An 18493-nucleotide genomic window follows, 5' to 3' on the forward strand; every position below is an offset into this window, starting at 1 on the left:
GCCCCAGGGAACATTCTCTTCCCTGACCCTTCATACCCCATGCCCCGCCCCATTGCCTTCTCTCCTCGGTTTCCCTAACCCCTCCCCATACCCCTCCCCAGTGCTGAGCAAGGGCCAGGCAGTAACGGGGCAGTACCGCTTCCTGGCCCGGAGTGGTGGCTACCTGTGGACCCAGACCCAGGCCACAGTGGTGTCAGGGGGCCGGGGTCCCCAATCTGAGAGTATCGTCTGCGTCCACTTCCTGATCAGGTAAGCGGGAAGGAGGTGGGATGTCTGTGTGCATGGGTCTGGTCTGCATATGTATGAACAGGTATGTGTGTATATGTTCACGTGTGCATGTGCACGTGCACACGTGAGAGGAAGCGTGCACATGTATGTAGAACACGTGTGACTGATGGCACACAGGCATCTTCATGTAGACACAAATACATAAGTGTGTGCTGGTAATTTAAATGAAAAAGACTATTTTCAGGTTATAAGACAGCTGAATCGTAGGGCCTTTTAAAAAACGGACATGTAATTTACAGAAGATTCACTCTTTCTTTGTATGTGGTTCTGTGAGTTTTGACAAATGCGCAGAATTGTGTAACCCCAACCACAGTCAGGCTGTAGAGTAGGGGATTTCCTGGCAGCCCAATGGTGAGGACTTGGCTTCTTTCTTGACTTTCACTGCTGGGGCCAGGGTTCAATACCTGGTTGGGGAACTAAGGTCCCACAAGTTTCACAGCAAGGTCAAAACATAAAAAAAGCTATAGAGTAGTTTCATCACCTCCCAGAATTCTTATATAGTAACCTCAGCCCACCCCCTAGTGGTCTCTGGGCACAAGTGATCTAATCTCTGACCCTAGAATTTTGCCTTTTCTAGAATGTCATGTACACGAACTTCTATAGTATGTAGCCTTTGAGCCTGGTTTCTTTCACTTAGCCTAATAGATTTTAAATTTATGTTGTGGTGTGTATCCATCAGTTCCTTTTTGATGCTAGGTAATCTATGCTATGAATATGTGTGGACCACGGTTTATCCATTCTTCAATTGGAGGACATTTGAACTGTTGACTTATGTGGGGTGATTATGAGAAAAGGAAACATTCTCATCCATGATATTGTGAGGTCTATGTTTTCATTCCTCTTGGATCAACACCTCGGAATGGATGGGCCGCATGGGTGGTGTATGCTTAACTTCAGAAAAAATTGCCAAACTGCCTTCTAAGGTGGCTGTGTCCTTTTGTATTCCCATAAGCATTGTGTGAGGGTTCTAGTCCTCCACATCCTTGCCAGCATTTTATATTGTCTGTTTTTGTCTTCATTGAGATTCAGTCGCTCTGTCCCACGTTGCAACCATGTGGACTGCAGCAAACCAGGCTCCCCCGTCCTTCACTATTTCCCGGAGTTTGCTCGGATTCATTTCCATTGATTTGGTGATGCTGTCTAACCATCTCACCTTCTGCTGCCCCCTTCTCCTTTTGCCTTCAGTCTTTCCCAGCATCACGGTCTTTTCCAGTGAGTCAGCTCTTCGCATCAGGTGGCCAGAGTATTGGAGCTTCAGCGTCAATCCTTCCAGTGAATATTCAGGGTTGATTTCCTCTGTCTTCATCGGAACCATTCTAATGAGCGTGTGGTGGTAAAGCATAGGCTCCTCCCCCCTTCCATCATGCATCTTAGAAGTTTTTCACCATGACAACATGCGACAAGGGCAGCTAATTATCACCCAAGACAGAGAATTACAGCTTTTCTTTGAAGTCTGCCTCCCAGGACATGGCATTCATTTCTAAAACCATAGGAGTTTCCTTGTTTGTTTGTTTTTTTTTTAATTTATTTACTTGGCTGAGCCAAATTTTAGTTGTGGCATACGAACTCTTAGTTGCAGCATGCAGGATCTGGTTCCCCGACCGGGGTCGAATGGGGGCCCCCTGCATGGGGAGCACGGAGTCTCAGTCCCTGGACCACCAGGGAAGTCCCTCCCAGGGTCTTTTTGATCAAGAAGAGATTGTATTAGAAAACAGAGGTTGGTAACAGGAATATTTATGCAAGTCTTCATACACAGGAAAACAAGCCTGGTCATCTTCGAAATGCTCTCCCATCAACCTCCTTTCAAATCAGAACCTTTGAAAAACTTGCAGCCTTGAGAAGAATCAGAGCAAAGGAGAGGGGACCTGCCCTCCTGTCTCTTCTGGAAGCTCCTTTTATTCATTATGAAGACTTGCCTTTGGATGGCCAGGCCCTGGAATTTCAATCTTTCACCCTCTAAGCAAAGAGCAGGGCTGGGGAGTTCAGTTTTACTGGCAGAAAGTGGATGAAGCATGAATAGGAGGTTACTCAGTAACAGTGAGGTCCCCTCTCCTTTGCTCTGATTCTTCTCAAGGCTACAAGTTATGCAAAGATTCTGATTTGAAAGGAGGTTAACTGTGAGATGAGAAGCACTGAGTATGAATATTGTGTGGCATGCAGCTGCGTGGGTCTCGGTGCCTGCTTGAGTGCTGACACTTTGTAGACGCCATCCTTCCTCTTCCACACCTGAGCCTCCTCCCATTGCCCGTAGCACCTGCTCCATAAAAATAAAACTCACTTGCTTGGGGCACTTACAGCATTCTACACCGTGGGCTTTGTGCTCCCAAGAAGCCCATGAGGTATAGCCGTTATTTGGATCCCCGTTTTAACAGATCATTTATTTATTTTTGGCTGCATCAGCTCTTAGTTCATATGCAGGGTCTTCGTTCTGGCGTGTGAGTTTCTAGTTGTGGCGGATGGGCTCCAGCGTGCCTGGGCTCAGTCGTTTGCTGCAAGCAGGCTCTCTAGTTGTGGCAGTGTGGGCTTAGTTGCCCTGAGGCATGGGAAATCTTAGTTCCCTGACTAGGGATTGAACCCGTATCCTCTACATTGGAAAGCAGATTCTTAACCACTGGACCACCAAGGAAGTTCCTCGATCCCTAGTTTGGAGGAGGGAAAACTGAAGACCACAGAGAGGAAGTCCTTTGCCCGATGTCACACAGTTAGCTGAGTTTTGACCCAAGCAGGTCTGGAGGACCCTTCTCCTTTGGTCTTGAGTCTTTCCCAACATCAGAGTCTTTTCCAATGAGTCGGCTCTTCACATCAGGTGTCCAAAGTACTGGAGCTTCAGCTTCAGCATCAGTCCTTCCAAGGAATATTCAGGGTTGATTTCCTTTAGGACTGACTGGTTTGATGTTGCTGTCCAAGGGACTCCCAATAGTCTTCTACAACACCACAGTTCAGAAGCATCAGTTCTTTGGCACTTAGCCTTCTTTATGGTCCAACTGTCACATCCATACATGACTGCTGGAAAAACCATAGCTTTGACTATATGGATTAATGTAATAAATGATAGACTATTAAATTATTGTACATTATGTTATAGGTACATGTGTACATATTCTAATGCATACAAAAATATCATTTCAACATGTAATTGATGTTAAAAATTATTATTTAAGAAGTTGTAAAGATTTCTTGGCCATGCTGAGTGGGATGTGGGATCTTAGTTCCTGCGTCAGGAATCAAACCCCAGCCCCCTGCAGCAAAATCTCTGGAAGCTAGGAGTCTTAACCACTGGACTATCAGAGAAGTCCCCTAAAAATTATTGAGACTTTTAGATTCTTTTTTCATACTCAATTTTTCAATCTAGTGTGTATTATTTTATCATTTTTAGTATTTTATTTATTTGGCTGCTCCCAGGTGGCATGAGAGATCTTTGATCTCCACTGGGGCATGTGGGATCTTTAGTTGCAGTATGTGGGATCTAGTCCCCTTACCAGGGATCGAACTCAGGCTCCCTGCATTGGAAATATGGATTCCTAGCCGCTAGACCATCAGGAAAGTAAGTCTCTGGGGTGTGTTTTACACTGACCTGCTCAGTCACTTCAGTCATGTCCGACTCTTTGCCATCCCATGGACTGTAGCCTGCCAGGTTCCTCTGTCCGTGGGAATCTCCAGGCAAGAAGACTGGAGCGGGTTGCCATTTCCTTATCCAGGGGATCTTCCCAACCCAGGGATTGCATTGCATGCAGACTCTTTACCGCTGAGCCACTGGAGAAGCCACTTACTCGACGATACATCTCAGTTCCAACCAGCCATGTTTCAAGTGCTTTGTTTACCGGAAAGGTGTGTAATACACTTTGTAATTACATAGATAGGGCTTCCCTGGTGACTCAGTGGTAAAGAATCCGCTTGCCAATGCAGGAGATGCAGGTTTGATCCCTGGGTCAGGAAAATCCCCTGGAGAAGGAAATGGCAACCTTCTCCAGTATTCTTGCCTGGGAAATCCTATGGACCGAGGAGGCTAGCAAGCTACAGTCAGTCCATGGGGTCACCAAGAGTCTTATGTGACTTAGCAAATAAATAACAACAATGACATAGATACATCTGCCAACAAATAATGTCTTTTACTTAAGGTCTGTCTTTTCCCACTAGCATTTCCCACCATGAGAGCGGAAGTCTTGTCTGTCTTATTCACTGTTGAAACTCCAGTGCCTGGCACATAGTTATTGCTCAATAAACAACGATGGCAAGTATATAGAGCTCATCCTGTGCCACAGTTCTGTGCATTTGACATATACTAACTTACTTAGGACTCATGACAACTTGGGGGAGGAGGTACTATTATTATCCCCACTTTACAGAAGAGGAAAATGAGGTCCAGAGAGGTTCAGCCATAGGCTCAAGGTCACACAGCTTGTACGTGGCAGAGTTGGAATCTGAATCCCAGGCTGCTGGCTTCAGAGCCCTTGCTCTTAACCACTAAGTATTTCTGGTTGTCTAGGAAAGGGCTTCTGAGGTGGCACAGTGGCAGAGAGTCCACCTGCCAGTGCAAGAGGTAGAAGAGACGTGGGTCCAACCCCTGGATTGGAAAGAGCCCCTGGAGGAGGAAATGGCAACCCACTCCAGTATTCTTGCCTGGGAAATCCTATGGACAGAGGAACCTGGTGGGCTCCAGCCCATGGGATCACAGAGAGTTGGACGTAACTGAGCGACTGAGCACGAACAAGGAAAGGTCTGAAAGGAATGAATATGTGCATTCCATGTGGCATGTAGGCACATGTGTTAGCCCCAGCGTAGAGTATGTGTGCCTACCTGACCAGGAATACACCTGGGGGTATACGAAGGTTCCTGTTTGTGCCTGTGAGTACAGAGTGTGTGTACACGTGACTGTATGAGCCTCTGTTTTTCTAGAGGGGTGGGGCAGCTTTGGATCCAGCCTCAATTGGGATGTTTCCAGCCCAGAAGGGGTGGGAGAGGATGGGGCAGGGTCCCAGCTTCTGGAAGAGCTGGTGTAAGGACCACCCACACTCCATCCTGGAGATTGTTATGCAAATGAGATGCAAATAAGGGTCTGGTCCTCCACCCTGGGCCCCATTATCCAGAAGCCAGTTTGCAGAAGGCACATTTGGATTGCTTCTGCAGCTAGAGACTGGGGAGGGAGGGGGCGGCAGGAAGACACGAGGGACAGAAGCATATATTTATAAATTCGTTCCTTTGAATGTGGCAAATGTCTATGAATAGAAGCTTCCTAAATAAAATCTTATTCATAAAATATATCCCTATAAATTCTTCATATTTGGTAACATAAGAACATGGTACATATATAGTCTTCATCAATACATTTATAAGAATGCATTTATAAGTAAATGTCTATAAAGAGAGTATTTAGTTCTCATGCCTTTCAGCCTCCCTGTTCTCTGCCGCTCATGGCCCCTCAGTCTCTCTTCCCTTTCTCTCTTCCCAGGCTATGTTAAACGCCAACTCTTTTTTTCCTGCCTTTCCTTCCACAGAGGGAATTTGGGAAGACACCCTTAACTTTCTTTTCAATGCTATTCTTAATATAATTTAAAAAGCAGTCAACAAAATTTAAATCTTTAAAACAAGTCAGCATGGCAAATTATTTTCTGTACAATGCCCTCCCACCCCTGGACGAGATGGCCTCCTGTAACAGGACATCACTAGGAAGGGACTGCCTAGGGGTGGGGCCAGGCACCCTGTCTGACTCCCACTACCCTTTCTGCCCTGTACCCCAGCCGAGTGGAAGAGACCGAAGTGGTGCTGTCCTTGGAGCAAACGGAGCGACACTCTCGCAGACACGTTCAGCGGGGCAGCCCCTCTCAGAAGGATGCCCCTAATCCTGGGGACAGACTTGGTATGAGGCCGGGCTGGGGCTGGGTGGGGTTGTGTCCCCAGGATGCTCGGGAGAAAGCCCAAGTGCCTTCATCTGACCCGCTTGGCCCAGTGTGACCTGCCTCCTGCCTCCTTCCCCTTCTCACTCTCTTAACCACACCAGCTTCCTTAGTGCTCTGGGAACAGAACAGACTCTTTCCTGCCCCAGGGTCTTTGCACATGCAGCTTCCTTTGCCCAGAATGCTCTTCTCTCTTCTGCCCTCCCTCTTCTCCTGTATTGCTTGTCTTGTCATCCTGTGCTCTGAATCCTGCTGTGACTCCCAACTGTCCCCACTTTCAGTTTGTTCCCTGCTCCCACTTCACTATACTTTGGCTTCCAATAATCTAGACCCTTCCATATCTGGCTTCTTTTTACCTCTTCCTTCTCTCCTGCTTAATAGCATTACCCTCCCCATCCAATCCTGGAAAAATGGGTTCCCCTCCCTGACTGTTCTTTAGGGCTTCACCATCTGCAAAGGGTTGCTAGCAACCCATGCTCCTGGGTATGGTATGAGGTCACCCACACCCTTTCCGTTTCTGACTCAGAACTGGCTCGGGACCACATCTTGACCTCCAGGGTCCTTAGAACCTCCTTGAGGATCTTGGGCCAGCTTCCTCCCCCAACATGCCCATTCACCCTCCCTCCACCAGAGCCAAATGGCCAAAGGCTGTTTTGTGCTACTGGAGAATCAGGTGTTTTGTGCCTCAGTCCAGCTGTGTCAATCTGAAATATTAAAACACGTCCCCACCGCTGGGCAGTTGCTACTGTCCCTGTCTACTGTGTGCCCCCGCTCCCCTAGGACCCTTCAGGGTGACTGAAGGGATGGCACCTGGCCCAGCAGTTCTTCTCCAGCACTCAGCTCCCAACGCTGTGAATGGGGTCCATACTGATTACATCATCAGCTTTGCTCCCGGAGGTGGGCAGAGGGCTCTGCCCTCAGCCCTGAGTGGCCCTCCTGCGTCCTACCCATCTTGATGTGTTCTGCAGACGCCTCTGGCCCCCAGATCCTGGCTTTCCTGCACCCCCCTGCCCTGAGTGAGGCCGCCCTGGCCGCTGACCCCCGACGGTTCTGTAGCCCTGACCTCCGTCGCCTTCTGGCACCAATCCTGGACGGGACTTCAGTAGCTGCCACCCCCAGTGCACCCCCAGCCACACGGCGCCCCCAGAGTCCTCTTCCGGTAAGCATTCCCTCCACTGCAGCCCTCAGGATCCAGGCTTTTGGGTCTTTGGCTTGAACCTTGCTTTTCTCTTGCATCAGTTTCTCCCTCTGTGGAGTGGAAAGGCTGGGGATGAGATGGAGTTGGGGTTCCTTCAAGATCTAGATTCCAGATTCTTTCAACTGTTATCTGGATCAAAATGTAGGATGTTTGGGACTGGCAGGGGTAACCCCTTATTGCTTGTGACTGAACATCTGAATTTTTTTTTTTTTTAAATTTTTACTTTGTGGCCGCACCACACGGCAAGTGGGATCTAGTTCCCTGACCAGGGATCGAACCTGCACCCCCTGTCGTGGAAGCACAGAGTCTTAACCACCGCACTGCTAGGAAGTCCTGGGTTCTCTGAGTTTTGACCTCACAGAGACAAGAATGCCTGATGTTTTAGATTACTCGAACCTGGATTCAAACCCTGATTCTGCCACGTAGAGCTGTGTTACCCTGGACAAGCGGGGACTCGGTTTCCTCACCTGTAAAATTAGGATAGTAGCACGTAGCCACCTCATTGGTTATGGCAAGGTTTCAGTGATATCATTCATGACAAGCACTTGGTAAAGACTTCAACAGACCATAATGGTTACTGTTTTTACTTAAGAGTCCAGAAAGCTGACCTTTGACTCAGGGGTCCATATTATCTAGTCTTGACTTTCCTTATCTCCACCTTCATGATCCCCCAAAACATCTTCTCCCCACCAGAGAAACAGACTGTGATCTTTGACCTCACCCTTACCCTTGGGACACCTGGACTCGGCATTGTTTCCCCCCCGACTCTAGGATCTTTAACCCGCCACGGCCCAAGTATCTTGGCCTCAGACTTCGGTCTTTTGAACCTCCGATGTGTGTTCTGTCAATCTACACCCAGGCACTCAGACTTTTGCACACCCAGGTTCAGAAACTCACATTTGCTGTTTGACTTGCTTGGTGTCCCAGCTGTCTGACAACTGACCCTCACTTCCAGCCTGAGCTCAAATGTTTAGACTGCCTTACTGCCAGCATGTCCCAGGCCCAAGATTTCCTTGAGTCTCTACTCTGTCCCCGCAGGCTGATCTCCCAGATGAAATCCTTGTGGACGTGGAGAATGCACACAAAGTCTTGGCCTCTGGGAAAGACCTGCAGACAGTGGAGACAGATCTAGATATCGCTCAGGTAAGGGCTGGCATGGAAGGAGCGGTCTTTACCTCTGGGTTCTAGGTGACGCATCTAAGCTTGAGAGAGGGATGGTGGAGTGGTTAATGAATAGATAGATGGATCACTGAATTCACTAGGTGGGCGACAGTAGGGAGATGGCTGAGTTGCGGGATAGACAGACTGTTGGATGGATGGTAGATGGAAAGTGTTTGGATGATTGGTGGTCTGGAGAGAGAAATGACAGTGGCATGACGTATTAGCATCTGTCCCTGTGTAACACGTTACCCCAAAACTCAGTACCTTAAAGCAAACCTTCATTACTTTGCACAGTTTCTGAGAATTAGAAATCTGGAAGCAGCGTGGCTGGATGGTTTTGTCTGAGTCTTTCATAAGGTTGAAATCAGGTTCTGTCCGGGCTACAGTCGTGTGGGGCTAGAGGATCCACTTCCAAATTCAGGCACATGGCTGCTGGCAGGCTGCAGGCCCTCATGGCTTTGGCTGGAGGCCTCAGTTCCTCACCATGTGGGCCTGTACAGAGGCTGCCTAAGCATCCTCACAGCACGCCAGCTGGCTTCCCCCGAGGCAAGTAATCCGAGAGACAGAGTGAACCCAAGACAGAAGATGCGGTCGTTTATATCCTAACCTCAGAAGTGACATCCCATCACTTCTGCTGTATTGTATTGGTCAGACAGACCAACCGCGGCACAGTGTGGAAGGCAGTCACAAACAAGTGGGAACGCCAGAAGGCAGTGATCCTTGGGACCGCCAATGATTCATGTCTCTCCCTCACACAAGGTACACTCACCCCTCCCAAAGCCCCCCAAAGTCTCTTCCCATTACAACATCAACTTTAACTCCAGAATCTCATCACCCAAGTCAGGTCTGGGTGTGGCTGAGCACCTCCAATACCGTTCCTCTCAATCTGCTGACCTCTGAACTAAAGAGACAAGTTGTCTGCCACCCACATTCCCAACATCCAGTGATGGGGACAGGCGTAGAATAACTGCCAAAACATTCCTATTCAAAAAAGTAGGGGGAAGGAGAGCACTTGGATCACTGATCCACAGCAGTTTTGAAATCCATTTGGGCAAATATCAAAAGTCCCTCGTCATGTTGCTGTATGGCAGAAACCAACACAATATCGTAAACCAATTATCCTTCAATTGAAAAAAAAAGAAAGTTCCTGGATCAGAACTCATTCCTACCATTTCCCAGTAGTTTTTCTCCACTGTTCTTGGCTCTTCTCCACTGTTCTTGGCTCTACCCTTTGGGCTCTTGGCAATTCACTGTCATCCTTCCTAGAAAAAGGTAGCCCGTGTTTGCAGCTGAGTGGTTTTTGTAACCTGCGTTCTGCTTGGAGAGTTTTGATGGTCCAAAGGTCCCTTTTCATTTTGTACCATCCCTTTCCCTTTCAGTCCAAGCTGCCAATGCTTCTGTTCATGTCTTTGGAGTTCACTCCACTAGACAAAAGCCATACCCGCTAATCTCTGAGATAAACTCTTCTCTACTTCAGGCTTCTGTTGAGATGGCTGAGTGACAGGGCTCTGAAGTTTAATAGAAGTTCTATTGTTTGATTGAGAAGACCTGCGAGGTACATCCTTAAACTCTAGAGTGCCTTTCGTCAGACTAAGGATATTCTAGACCCCACCTTTTGTCTTCCTAAGGTCTTCGTTGTTGTTCAGTCACCAAGTTGTGTCCAACTCTTTGTGACCCCATGGACTGCAGTACGCCAGGCTGCCTATTTCCCAGAGTTTGCTCCAACTCATGTCCATTGAGTTGGTGATACCATCCAACCATTTCATTCTCTGTTGCCCCCTTCTCCTGCCTTCAATCTTTTCCAGCATCAGGGTCTTTTCCAACAAGCTGGCTCTTTGCATTGGGTGGCCAAAGTGTTGGAGCTTCAGCACCTGTCCTTCCAGTGGATATTCAGGGTTGATGTCTTTTAGGATTGACTGGACACAGTAGCTGGGGACTAAACTAGGGCATAAATACGAAGAGGCGAGGATCCTTGGGGGCCATCTTGGCAACTGGCTACCATAGAGTCCTTCTGCTCATTTTACAGATGAGGAACCTGAGGCTCAGACCCTTGACCTCATGCACACAGAAGTGGTGGAGCTGGGACTCCAGCCCAGGTCCATCCAAGGCCAAAGCTCACGCTCTTAACTCCCTCCTGCCCTCTGCAGGACGTCGATGCTCTGGATTTGGAGATGCTGGCCCCCTACATCTCCATGGATGATGACTTTCAGCTCAACTCCAGCGAGCAGCTACCCAGGGCCTACCACAGACCTCCAGGGGCTGTCCCCCGACCCCGTGCTCGGAGCTTCCACGGCATGTCGCCCCCAACCCCTGAGACCTCCCTGCTGCCCCGCTGGGGGAGTGACCCCCGGCTGAGTTGCTCCAGCCCTTCCAGAGGGGACCCCTCAGCATCCTCCCCCGTGGTTGGGGCTCGGAAGAGGTGAGCTGCAGTTGAGCAGGGATACAAAGGCAGCGTAGAGGGAACTCGCCGGCAGTCCGGTGGTTAGGATTCTGTGCTTTCACTGCCGAGGGCGCGGGTTCAATCCCTGGCTGGGGTAGATAAAAGGGAGGTAGAGAGAAGGTCCCTGACCCCATCTTTCTCCTGCCCCCTACTTTCAGCCTCACCCCTCCTTGTTCCTCCTATCCTGACCTCTGTTCCAGCCAGGCCCTTGGTGTCCCCAGCACTTGCCATGTTTGTTTCCATCTTTATGTCTTTGTCTGGGCTGTGCCCTCCTTCTGGAGCTCCCTCCACGGTTCTTATTGTTTATCCACATCCCACCAGCCAACCTCTCCTTTAGGACGTATCTCTGGCCTAGTGACAGTTTTTGTCACAGTGAAGAGGACACTGCCATGGTGTCAGAGAACCTGACCAGAACCAAGTTTCCTAAACACCTCTGAGAATCTGCTGAAAGCCACGAACTCTTCCCAAGAAACTCGACACACACACATACCTACACACGATTTCACGTATAATTTCAGAGGCTCCATGTTCCCCTTTCAGAGATGTCTGACCATTATTTTTCTGTAACAATTTTATTTCTGGCTGTGCTGGGTCTTCATTGATGCCTGGGCTTTTCTCTAGCTGCAGACAGCAGGGGCTAGTCTCGTTGAGGTGCTTGGTCACCTCATTGGGGTGGCCTCTCTTGCTGTGGAGCCCCGACTCTAGGTACTTGGGCTTCAGTGGTTGCCGCTCCCGAGCCCTGGAGTGCAGGCTCAATAGTCGTGGTGCACAGGCTTAGCTGCTCTGCAGCATGTGGGATCTTCCCGGACCAGGGATCGAACCCGTGTCTCCTGCATTGGCAGGTGGGTTCTTAACCACTGAGACACCACGGAAGCCCCCTGGATCACTATTATTAATACTCAAGTTTCCGCTCTTCAAGTTGCAGGCATGAGCCCATTAGTTTCCAGGGTGGTCTCGTAACTATTCTTACGAGGCTTTCATGGATACATCTCATTATTTTCCAAGACTCTCAGCCTGGAGCTGGATACAGTGGGTACCTAACAAGGATTTGTGAAATGAGAGAGGGAGAAAATTAATGAGTATAGTAGGTGGATGGATGGATAGGTGGATGAATGGAAGGTCAGATGGATGGAAGCTGTACAGGTATGTGGGTGAGCGATGGGTCACTGGATAGATGAATGGGAAGTTGTATTGACAGATGAATGAATGGACTGGTGGGTGTATGAGTAAAGGAATAAACGGGTGCTTGGGGGAGTGAATGGATGCTCCTCACTTGCATATACTGGGGCCCACACCTGCCCAGGTTTGCTGGGCCCTGAGATTCTTGCCTGTCTCCCTCCAGGGCCCTGGTCCCGAGCTCAGAAGACGAGGCAGAGAAGGTGGAGTTCCTGGGCATCAGGCCCCCCAAACGGCCCCCCAGCCTAGAACCCGAAAACTTCCTGTTGCCTCCCCTCAGCCTGGTATGTGTGGGGTTGCGTGGGATTCTCTGGCCCTCAGAACCAGAGAGGCTTAAACCTACTGTTTTCAGAGATGGAAAAACAAGGGGGGCAGGGGCTGGCTGAAGGTCAAATGGATGGTTGGTCATCCCATCAAGGGCAGGACCTTGATCTGCTGGCTCAGGCAAATAGGTATGAAAGGGCTTTGCAAATAGATGTTAAGTTGGTGGTAAGTGCTAAGAAGATAAAAATAAGCAGAGTAAGGGGAGAAATGACAAGGGTGAATATCTGTAGGAAACCTCACCTCCCATGGGAACCACTCCTCCTCCCCCTTCCCCCCACCCCCTGGCAAATCTAGCGCTATCCTGGCCTTGGATTATTAGTGTAGCTTTAACAGTACATACACTGTTAAACTCAGAGTCAGACTGAGTTGGGTTCAAACCCCAGATCTGTCACCTAATAACTCTGACACCTTGGGTGTGTGGGTGCTGTCACCACTCTGAGCCTCAGTCTCCTCATCTGCAGAGTGGGGACAGTTAACATTCCATAGGACTGGCATGAGATGCAATGAAATCAGGCCCTTAGCTGCTCCTTAGTGGGCTGCTGATAAATAGTCATATAAAAACCAACCAAACAAAAGCCTGAATTCTCAGTCTGAACAGAGCTGTTTGAACATGAGGGTATAATATCAGGTTGATAAAGGTTGATAATATCAACAGTTTCTTACTTATTGAGTATCTACCATGTGCCAGATGCTGACTACACTAAATGCCTAGCATGAGTAAATTATTCAATCCCTACAGCCACTCTTGAATAGTAATAATTATTTTAATTTTTTTCTTTAAATTTATTTATTTGTTTTTGGCCATGCCAGGCAGCTTGTGGGATCTTAGTTCCCTGACCAGGGATTGAATCTGGGCCCTCAGCAATGAAAGCGCACTGGACCACCAGGGAATTCCCAATTATTATTAATCACATTTACACTCAAGAGGTTAAACAACTCTATCAGTCAGAGTCCGGACAGGACACAGAGATCATGCTCAAATGGGGTATTAAGGAGAATTTAGTAACAGGACCGTGGGTAAAAGTGTGGGCAAGACCCTGGGATTAGCAACACCACCTCTAGCCTGAAGGCACAGGGCAAGGGGGTGGGGACCCAATCCTTGAGAGAGTAGGGTCCACCTTGTAAGAGCTGAAACCTTCAGTGGAGGGACACAGTCAACTCATAAGTCAGCAGGGAAGCAGCTAAAAGATCAAATACCCCTGGTCTTCCTCCTCCCGCCTGCTGGTATCTCCCATCACATGAAACCCAAGGGAAAGCAAGGAGCAAAAAAACCCAAACAAGGAGCAGCAAGGCTGCACCTAGATGGAGTCCATGGGAGCAGGGTAGCTTGCTGGGGCCCAGGAGAAGGGAAGAACAAGGCTCTGGAAGGAGCTGCAGAGCATGTCTGGGACAGCAGCTCACCCAAGGTCACAGAGCTGATAAGTGGCCACTGAGCCCCACGGTGCCCTTAAGCACTGCACCATCCTGCCTCCTTGGATATGATGGTAATGACAGTGGCTTTGTCTCTGTCCCCTAGAGCTTCCTTCTGACGGGAGGACCAGCCCCAGGGAGCCGGCAGGATCCCAGCACCCACCTCCTGGAACTGAATGAGCCCCTGGGTGAGTAGCAACCTGGGTAGACGGGCCCTGGGTCCCTGTCTCCCGTGAGTGGTGCCTTAAATGGCTGAGAGAAGGTGGGGTGATTCTGAGGGTGGTAATGGGGTGTCAGTGCCTGCACATGTGGAAACAGAGCCCCTCCCACTTTCTCGGGGGTTGGGAGGCACCCTGGGAGGAAAGAAGAGGCCCTGAGGGAGACAGGGGCAGGCCAAAGCTGCCCCCTGAGGTGGAAGCGGAGCCCAGGTCTCCCCAAGCCCTTGTCTGATTGCGCCTTGGTCATTCCCAGCTTGTGGCCTTGGGAGACGGTTTCTGCTTCTAGAGTCTCGGTTTCCCGCCTCTGTTAGTGACAGTGTGCTCAGCCGCTCAGTCGTGTCCAACTCTGCGACCCCATGGACTGTAGCCTGCCAGGCTCCTCTGTCCCTGGGATTTCCCAGGCAAGAACACTGGAGTGGATCACCATGTCCTCCTCCAGGGCATCTTCCCAACCCAGGGATCGAACCTACTTTCCTGCTTTGGCAGGCGGGTTCTTAACCACTACCGCCACCTGGGAAGCCCCTCTGTGAGGGCCTATTGTAAGAATTCACACTTTAAGGAGATGTTTTGAGGACTTGTAGAGATGCTCCCGAGACTGGTTTCATAAGAAACACTCAAGAAAGCTTGCCCTTGCAGTGATGCTGTTTTCAGAGACCCCCCGCAGAGTGGGACAAGCTGCTGTGTCTGTGTGGCCCCAGCATCACTGTCAACAGCCGTGGCTCCACCTGAAACCTCTAGGCATCAGCCAGAGGGAGCTTTCCAAAGCACGAACCTGACCCTGGTCTTCCTCTGCTCAAAGCTCTTCCAAGGATCCCTAGTGCCCTTCAGAAAGAGGGAGGCCCTCAGCTTGGACTCTAGTCTCCGTGAGGTCTGACTGCTGCCTCATCTCAGACACTCTGCGTCACGTCCTCCGTTTCAGCCACGGTCACTGTCCCTCAATTCATTCTTTTCCTTTATACATGTAACAAATATTCACTGAACACACAGTAAGTGCCAGGTGCTGTCCGAGGAGCTGGAGACATACCTGGAAGCGAAATAGGCAGAACTCCCTGCCCTCACAGAGCTGACATTCTAGTGAGAGAGTCAGTCCAGAACAAAGAAGTAAATAACGAAAACCAGTGCCACTGGGGAAAATAGTGCATCAGGCGGAAAGGAGTTTGGCGGTGGGACGGTTGCCACTTAATTTTTTTTTGGCTGCACTGAGCAGCATGCGGGATCTTAGTTCCCTGACCAGGGGTGGAACCCGGGTCCTCTACATTGGAAAGCAGATTCTGGACGTCCCAGTGGTCAGGCTTTTAACTGTCTGGGAGGGAAGACGGGTTGGGGTGATAACTCCCCATTGGTTTTCCTTCCATCTTCCCCCACAGGCCCGGGCCCCTCCCTGCTCTCTCTCTATCCGGACGAGGATGCGGCCCAGCCCAGGAGCCACTTTCAGCTAGCAGCAGGCTTGGCCCAGGCCAACTGAGTCAGGTGCTCCTCTCATCTCCTTTCTCCTCCCCAAGAAAGGATGTCAACCATACTCCAAGCCGGCAGCCAACGCACAGGATGGCGGTACCCGGAGAAGGGTTCCCTCTCTCCTCTCGGTGACCCCGCCCGCCCTGGGCCTACCTCAGCCCCCACCCTTCCGCCCCCCACCATTTGGGGGCGCTCTGGGGGTGGTCTCAGCTCAGTGACCTCTGGGAGGGGGTCCCTGGCCCCCTCCTGCTTCACTCAGGACTTCCCTTGAGGTTCTCAATCCTGGTTACCTCATCCTTTTCTTCAACTCTCTCGGCTTTATTTTCGGCAGTTAGGGGTTGGGGAGGTTGGGGTCCAGATCTGTATTTCTGGGCTTTGGGGTGTATTGATAATCATATTCATGTTTCTATCCACCTTTCTTTCACTCTTATTTTTGTTGTTTTCATGGTATGTTTTTAACTGCTACAAATGACCTGGGGTCTGTCTATAAGAATGTGGGACTCTGATCTCCCCACCTCATCATAGGTGTCAATGGGGAAGGGGGGCCTCTGGGCCAGGCCTAACTGCCTAACCACCCCCTCCTCCATGCCCCATGACTTCTCATTGAGCCGTTAGTCTCCCAAGCAGCCACCTAGCTCTGCCCACACCTCCACTCTGGACTTCCAGCTGGTTCTAGCCTGATCTGGACACCAACTCCAACGCTGGTTTTCCTATCACTGGTGTAGCCTCCAGCCTCTGCTTCCAGACCATACAACCTCCAGCGCTTTCTGGTTCTAGTCCACACTCAGCTTTTGACCCTCTGTGGTTCTAGACTGTGCAGCTCCCAGCCTCCTCTGGTTCTAGACTGCACAACCGTCAACATTCTCTGGTTCTAGACCACAAACTTCAGGCCTTCTCTGGTTCTAGATGGTGTGCCCCGCCCCCATCCATCTCTGGTTCCAGACTGCACGATGCCCAGTGTGGTCTGCCTTAGCTCTCCTATCCTCCAAGCCACTGGGATTCCAGATCTCCCAGTCTTCAGCTTTTTCTCATTCTAGAGTTCACACTTTCCAACTTTCTTCTTCACAGTCTCCAAAGCTGTCTGGTTCTACGGCTCACAGCTTCCAACCCCCTCTGGCCCAGGACCACCAGAATCCTCTGCTTCTAGAACTCACTCTCTGCCTTCCTCTGGTTCTAGAGCCCTTCCCACACTTCTCCCTTGTTCCCAATGGCACATGCTTCCACTCCTGCTGATTCCAGCTCTTAAGACCAAAGATTTCCTCTGATGTTGTACCTCACAACCCCAAGCTCTCAATCGGTGCTACTCTTCCTGATCTTTGATGCACTTCTTTCCAAATCCAGGATCTGTAACGTCTAGATCATTTTGATTCACGATGCCCAGCTTGTTCCTTTTCAACTCTAGACTTGAGACTTGCATTTCCCATCAAAAGGAAGATACGAGTTTTATGTCTTGAGCTTATAGTTAGTACTTTCTGAACTAGACACCACATTCCAGTTCTCCTTCACTCTAGTCCTCATGATCTCTACCATGAGGTAGATTTATTGCTTCTTTATTGGTTCTGGACTATATATAAACCTCTACGTCTTGAAATTTACAAGACTCTGATTCCAGATCTGATTATCTCTCTTCTCTGGTCCTAGAAACTGGCTTTAAATGTCTTCTGATTTCAGACCTTGTCCTAGAAATTCCCTTGGTTCTAGACCTTAAAATCTCCAATTCCCTCTTATTCCACATTTTATGACTCCAAATTACCCTGCACCTGGAACTCAGCCTTCAAACACCTTCTGATTACAGACCTTGCTTTATGAACGTTTCTGGTTCTAGACCTTATAGCTCTAAGCTTTGGGTTCTAGGATTAAGCTTGCCCAAATCCCTCTAGTTCTAGAACTTGGTCTTCTGATTTTCTCAAATTCTAGTCTTTATTCTTTATTTTTACTTCTAGATCTCACAGCCTCCCAACTGCCTCTGATTTCAGATCCACATTCTTGTGGTTCTAGAATTCAGCTGATTTTAGAATCTGGACCTTGCCCTGTAGATTCCTCTGGTTCCAAATCTTAAGACCTCTTAACTCTTTGATTTCAGACCCCACCCTCCTAATTCTATTCTGGGCTTCCCACCCAACTCAACTAGCTCCAATTACTACTCTCTGTCTTAAGCCTTCCCGTTCCAGATCCTGACCCCCCCAGGTCCTTGGGCTAATGGGCCTCTCTGTTCTCAGTCTCATATCCCTAAAAATTCTCTGTCCCAGACCCCCCCTCCACTCCCCACCTCAGTCCTCCAGACATATACTTACCTTAACTCCAAGTATCTGGGGAACCCAGGGCTCCCTCACAATCCAGGAGACTTCCCCAGCCGCACAGGCACACGCACAGCCCAGTCTACATATCGCGGGGTGGGGAGGAGGCCTGGACTCCTCAGTTCTCTGCCACCCCATGCCCCCACCCCTCTCCAGATTTCTTTCTACGATGGTGCTCTTCTTGGTCTCCCACAGGAGAAAGCCTCTCTCTCTGCACCCAATTCACTCCCCTTTTTGGAAGGCACTTCTCATCGTTTCATCAAGAGATGGCCTGTCCAGATCGGTGCTATGTCTGGGGGAGAAGGATCTGACCCCTCTCTCCCTCAGGGGGTGACCTAGGCTGGGCTGGGGAGGGGGGCGGGACCGGACCAGCCGTGCTGGCTCTGAAACCCGTTCATCTCTAAACCTCCATAAAGATCTCGCCTTGGTAGGCACCAGAGCTCTGTGTGTTGACTCATCTCTAGGGTTGCTTCAGGGGGTGTGAGTGCACTGGGTGTCCATTTGTGATTCTGCGGGTGACACTGTTCCTTCGTAGGTCTATGTAACATCACGTGTCTGCTGACGTTTTCGTTCTGTGTGGGTCGCTGTGGCATAATTCTGTGAACCTGTGTATGGGGAGGGCTGGAATTCCT

At 49.7% G+C, this 18493-nt stretch overlaps 1 protein-coding gene across 5 annotated transcripts in view; it reads left to right on the forward strand.

The window, feature by feature from the left end:
• The window catches only part of HIF3A (hypoxia inducible factor 3 subunit alpha), a 31597-nt gene extending 13297 nt beyond the window's left edge, over positions 1-18300 (forward strand). For 4 of the 5 annotated variants that reach the window (XM_012190565.3, XM_042232210.1, XM_012190564.5 and 1 more), the window contains 8 exons: positions 102-249; positions 6027-6145; positions 7151-7341; positions 8419-8523; positions 10689-10960; positions 12324-12441; positions 13998-14079; positions 15477-18300. In XM_012190565.3, the coding sequence (XP_012045955.2) occupies positions 102-249; positions 6027-6145; positions 7151-7341; positions 8419-8523; positions 10689-10960; positions 12324-12441; positions 13998-14079; positions 15477-15574 (1133 nt within the window). In that variant the 3' untranslated portion in view covers positions 15575-18300. The remainder of the gene's footprint in view (positions 1-101; positions 250-6026; positions 6146-7150; positions 7342-8418; positions 8524-10688; positions 10961-12323; positions 12442-13997; positions 14080-15476) is intronic. The other variant, XM_012190569.5, reaches the window with a different exon arrangement.
• The last annotated feature ends 193 nt before the right edge of the window (positions 18301-18493 follow it).

The sequence above is a fragment of the Ovis aries genome, chromosome 14 (genome assembly GCF_016772045.2).
Source record: "Ovis aries strain OAR_USU_Benz2616 breed Rambouillet chromosome 14, ARS-UI_Ramb_v3.0, whole genome shotgun sequence".
In the NCBI taxonomy this organism is placed as follows: Eukaryota; Metazoa; Chordata; class Mammalia; order Artiodactyla; family Bovidae; genus Ovis; species Ovis aries.